Here is a 4,795-nt window from a genome sequence, read left to right as displayed (position 1 = left end):
CCATTTCTTCATCATAACGTCGATCACGGGCCCCCACTGTTCCTTCAGCTGGAGGAAACCCATGATCAGCACCAATCGCTCCATGGGCAGATTCCGGCACGCAGGGCTCTGCGCATCAGCGTTGGTCTCCAGCATGTACTCCATACTAATTCCTGTGGCCACCTCTGCAGTGTGACTTCCAATACGTGAATTACGATACAATTATGCGGGTCTGTTGCCAGGGTGCGCAGCATTAGCGTCTTGCAACAATACGGCAAAGCAACGGAAAAATACGCGTAAAATACGCCTCAAGTGGGTGTACGCACATGATAGCTCACGCTTGGAAGCTAGTCGGCATCGAGAGGCGCACGACGGGGAGGACGAAGAGAAGATCGAGCCCGGAGACTGACGGGGCGTTGGGTGACGAGGAAGGTGCTCTAGCAAGTGGAGCGGCTCCCAAGTATTTTTACGTACGCCGCCGAAGCCGCTTCTTGACTTGTGTAGGGGCGGGAGTTAGCCCAACGCTAATTAGTCCGGTTTGGTCCGGAGAAGGACAAAACGTTACAAATCACCAATCACAGATTATTGTCATAAGCTGGTACTATCTCGGAAAGATACGTCGAATACTTTTTTTTCACAAAGCAAGAATAAATTAATTTTATTGATTTGAAAAGCTAGGTTGAATACTATAATAAAGGCTGATTGGTATTGGATTGTTGTTTCCGCATAGATGTAGTAAAAGTTACTTGCATTTACTGCAAACAGCCGACGGTGCCCCAGCTTCTATATCTAGTTTCATCCTGTATTTTTCATGTATTGCGTTCATGTTGGTATCATAGATGAGGGTCCAGCATCGTCATTTCATGGCAAGCCTTACTCTTTGTGTGGCTCACTCTTATCGTCTGTGCAAATTCACTTTCAGTGTGTAGCCTTGAAATATAGCGTTCCATTTTCAAGCAGCTATTACCTGGTCTATTTAGCAAATACAATGGTTAAGGTAATTATCACTTCTTCGGCCTTGAGCGTCTTTTTTCTTTGAAGACGTCAGTGAACAGGAAAGTGTCGAATACACCGTAAGTTTTTTAGTTGTTTTAAAACCATTACAGTTGTGCACCTCGTTTTCGGCTGGGTGGGCCATATCAAAACCTAGAATGCATCATTTCTTAAGGAAAAATTATAAACTGAAACGTGTTCAAACCCGAATTGATTATCCCCGAATATAAGATTACATCGGTGCCGGAAACGAGGTGCACGACTGTACATGAATTCAACACAACATCACTATGCTTATCATGGATGAAAATAAATTAAAGCATTTTGTTCTGTTCTCTAATACTGGTAGTATTTTGTTTTCCTTAAACATCTTATTTTATAAAATAACTTTAATTATTTTAATGATTTTAATTGCCTTTAATGAAAGCAATAGTGTCCACAACTGACAATTTCGGAAGTATATCCGCGTCAAACGATTCGATGCATCAATTCGATCATAACTTGGGCAGCAGTTCAATAAGATAATGGCTCCATTACGCGGGAGGGAAGGGGATTAATGCCAGCATGGCACTGGCCTCCATCCAGGCAGCGCTGAGGACACAAAATCGCAGTTCAGACTGGCATCCGCAAGGATAACGCTAGGCCACATTGGAACAACGAAAGACTGATTGGTTAATTGATTTGTAGGCGCCACTAACGTTGGACTCACGTCGGTCGCAGCGCTCTTTACCCTGTTTGTAGTATTGTCTTACCGGCTGCTTCGAAATGCACCGATGAGATGTCGCTGGGAAGCGAAGACGAATGAATAAAATGTACCTGGCATATAAACTTCTCGTGCCAGGTGACTGGACTGTCAAAGGTAGACGCTCTTAGGCCACTCTCGCCAACTCCCACGGCTGCCACAAGTTGTCGTTGCTACTCTTCTTGTTCGCTCGCGGAGGAGACGCCATAGCCACGCCCGTGAGCTCGATCTCGTCGTCGCCAGAGTATACACTGCTGGCTGCGCTTCTGGCCTTACGCTCGTCATCCGAGAGGCCGTAGCGCTGCAGCTCGTCTCCGTGGATAAAGATGGGTTCGGCTGCCATACTCACGTCCGAAATGAAGCTCTCATTTCGACTTGCCACTCTCTTGTTCGAGTGGGGGCTCTCAAAGGCACTGGTGCCCACAGACAGCTCGCTCTCTGCCAGCGGTCGACGCGCCGACAGATTGCGAGGCTCGCTGCGGTGTTTCGACAGCTTCTGCTGATACGAGTTCGCCTCTTCTTGTTCCCGAAGATGACGTTGCTTTCTCTCTTCGATCGACTCCTGCAATGGCATGGACGAGAACTTGCCGCTCTGGATCTTTTGCTCCATGTTCGACTGCGTCGCCTTCTTCACCTTCGACTGTTTCTCCGGCAAATAGTCGTTAAAGGCGTCGTACGGATCGACGTCCTGGCGACTGCGTTGCTGTTGGTATCGTCGCTCAGTGGACGGATACGTTGGTCTCGGCTGTTGGTACGTTGACCTCGAGTTCGACTGCTGAGGCTGCGACGGTGCCTCTGTCGGCGGGCCAAGACTGGCTTGCTGTCTGCTATTGCGAGGGATATACATACTTTGAGTCATATCCGGATCCATGGGCGAGCTGGGTTTCATCCAGCTATTCTTCCGCATATGTGTCTGGCCTCTTGTGCTTGCCAGATTTTGTTCAGCAAAGGCTTCCACGGCCATAGACTCCCGGATAGAGTTCATGTCTGCGCCAGCCGACAGGTCGTCGCCTTCCAACACAAAGTTGCGCACAACCTCGAAGGCGTAGCCTCCACATGTGGGGCACTTGGGCGTCTTGGAGAAGGCCCAGGACGCCAGTAGGTTAATGAAGGAGCGTAGTGCTTTAACGCGATAGTTGACAACAGGCGGCGCCCTCGACGCGAAGAGGTGCTTCTTTGGAAAATCGAAGCGCTGGATCGAGTGCAGATAGTTGCGGCAGCCCGGACACTTGTCTGTGGACGAGGACAAGAACTTGACCAGCTGGTCGCGTAGCTTGAGGAACTCCGAGTAGCGGTGGCTCACCTCCCACGTCTGGCCGGTCGAGGTGAAGCGCCCCGCGATGCGGTAGTATGTTACGCCTTGGTGCGTCGCGGCCGAGAGAAGCCAGAGCCGCAGATCGCGGCCGTTCGGGTCCGCCTGGTTCATGAGCGACATGGTCAAGCGCGTGGCCGGCAGACTCTCCCTCATGATGCTTAGCTTAGTGACGAACGAAGGGGTCAGCTAATGATCAAATACACTGCGCAGGTGCCCGCCGTTTTGTGTAATGAGTGCGTCGAATTCCAAACTTTTTGACGGAGAAGCGATGTGAACCGACTCCTGCAAGTTACCGCACTTGATCGCGTCCGGTTCAACCTGCCTGTCGGATGGTGATTGGATGATATACTGTAAATACGATTCATTATTGGATAAAAATATTGAAGTGGGGCAGTTAAAACGGGACGTAGATATTTCTCTGTACTATGCGCTTGCTACACAATCCCAAGAGCAGATCGGAGCGCAGTCTGCATCATGGTCCTGTCCAAAAATCCGCACTCTCCATTCAGGCCGATCCACCGCAACGCCGCGTTGCTGCCAACGCAGAAGGCAGTGAGGTCGACGCTTGAGACTATTTTTGAAATGATTCTTAGTACAAACTTCAGTGCAATTGCTGGCACAGCAACGCTGCTTCTCTAATTCTGTACATCCACGGCAACCCTAGTAAAAATTTCGACTGCTTTGATAAGGGTTCACAATGAATCCGCTTCAACTCCTTCTCCAAAGTTGACGTGGCAAACTCAATCTTTAGGTGTCCGACGGACACCCATGCACTTGTTGCCGCTGCTGCAAGTCATTCGTGATGACAAAACCTACAATTTGATTCACACAAATCTCCCACTTCAACTTGCTCTATTTCGTGGTAAGTTGCAGTCAGAGTCTGGCTCGTTTCATGGTCTGGACAAGTCCGTCGGCGACTTCCTCTGCGAACTGCGTGTCGATGCCGTGGCCGCCGTTCTTGAAGAAGAAGGCACGTACTTGGTCGCCCGGCAGTCGTTGCAGGAGCTTCACGGACTCCTCGGGTGGAATCAGAATGTCTCGCATGCTACCGACAATTAGGATGGGGAAACCCGCCTTAGCAATGACTTTGAGTCGCTCGTCCGAGACGTAGTGCGTCTGCACAGCCATGCCCTGGCACAGTAACGCCTTGTATCCTGCCGGTTTGTGTCGGTTGGGAAGTGTGGCGTAGTGCCGCTCGAGCACGCTGCGCACGTCTTGATCGCCGATCGGACGGTCGAGGAAGTCCGACGGATAGTTGAGCGACACGGTGTTCTTTACGACTCCCGTCTGAGTCGGTGAGAAGATGGCACCAAGCAACGGGATCATCGACCGCATGTCAGGGATGTATCGGCCGCGAGTACTCACCAATAGAGAGAGGGACTGCACGCGCTCGGGATAAGCACACGCAAGCTCGATAGAGATCATACCACCCATACTACAGAACAACAAAATCAGATGAGATATCCTTCAGCAGCGAGGATATTATCGTATATCACAACGGTACCTAATGCCAACAAAGTGTGCAGATTCCCATCCAAGATGGTCCAGCAAGCAAACCGCGTCCTCGGCCATTTGGCTGGTGGTGTATCGCCCCAATGGCGCATCAGTGCCGCCCACGCCTCGATTATCAAAGGTGAGGATCGTTAGGTTCCTGCCTTGTTTCTTTGCGTCCCATTTCTTCATCATAACGTCGATCACGGGCCCCCACTGTTCCTTCAGCTGGAGGAAACCCATGATCAGCACCAATCGCTCCATGGGCAGATTCC

The 4,795-nt window shown here is 50.4% G+C and overlaps 3 protein-coding genes across 6 annotated transcripts in view; all 3 read right to left on the bottom strand.

The window, feature by feature from the left end:
• Positions 1 to 539, bottom strand: part of PPTG_12742 (hypothetical protein) — a 3,311-nt gene extending 2,772 nt beyond the window's left edge. For 2 of the 4 annotated variants that reach the window (XM_008909940.1, XM_008909938.1), the window contains exon 1: positions 306 to 539. The gene's annotated coding sequence lies outside the window, so the exon portion shown is untranslated. The remainder of the gene's footprint in view (positions 1 to 305) is intronic. The other 2 variants (XM_008909939.1, XM_008909937.1) reach the window with 1 other exon arrangement.
• A 1,081-nt stretch (positions 540 to 1,620) lies between these two features.
• PPTG_12741 (hypothetical protein) lies at positions 1,621 to 3,292 on the bottom strand. Its single transcript, XM_008909936.1, has one exon. The coding sequence runs from the start codon at positions 3,180 to 3,182 to the stop codon at positions 1,842 to 1,844; it is 1,341 nt and encodes a 446-aa protein (XP_008908184.1). The 5' UTR covers positions 3,183 to 3,292; the 3' UTR covers positions 1,621 to 1,841.
• A 571-nt stretch (positions 3,293 to 3,863) lies between these two features.
• PPTG_12740 (hypothetical protein) lies at positions 3,864 to 4,784 on the bottom strand (the record flags this gene model as incomplete). Its single annotated transcript, XM_008909935.1, has 2 exons — positions 3,864 to 4,464; positions 4,534 to 4,784. 2 exons carry the CDS (start codon positions 4,782 to 4,784, stop codon positions 3,903 to 3,905), a joined length of 813 nt encoding a protein of 270 aa, XP_008908183.1. The 3' UTR covers positions 3,864 to 3,902.
• Positions 4,785 to 4,795: the final 11 nt, after the last annotated feature.

The sequence above is a fragment of the Phytophthora parasitica genome, assembly GCF_000247585.1.
Source record: "Phytophthora parasitica INRA-310 unplaced genomic scaffold supercont2.35, whole genome shotgun sequence".
In the NCBI taxonomy this organism is placed as follows: Eukaryota; Oomycota; class Peronosporomycetes; order Peronosporales; family Peronosporaceae; genus Phytophthora; species Phytophthora nicotianae.
Note: the sequence above shows the minus strand (reverse complement) of the source record. Positions and strands in the feature narration are given on the sequence as shown.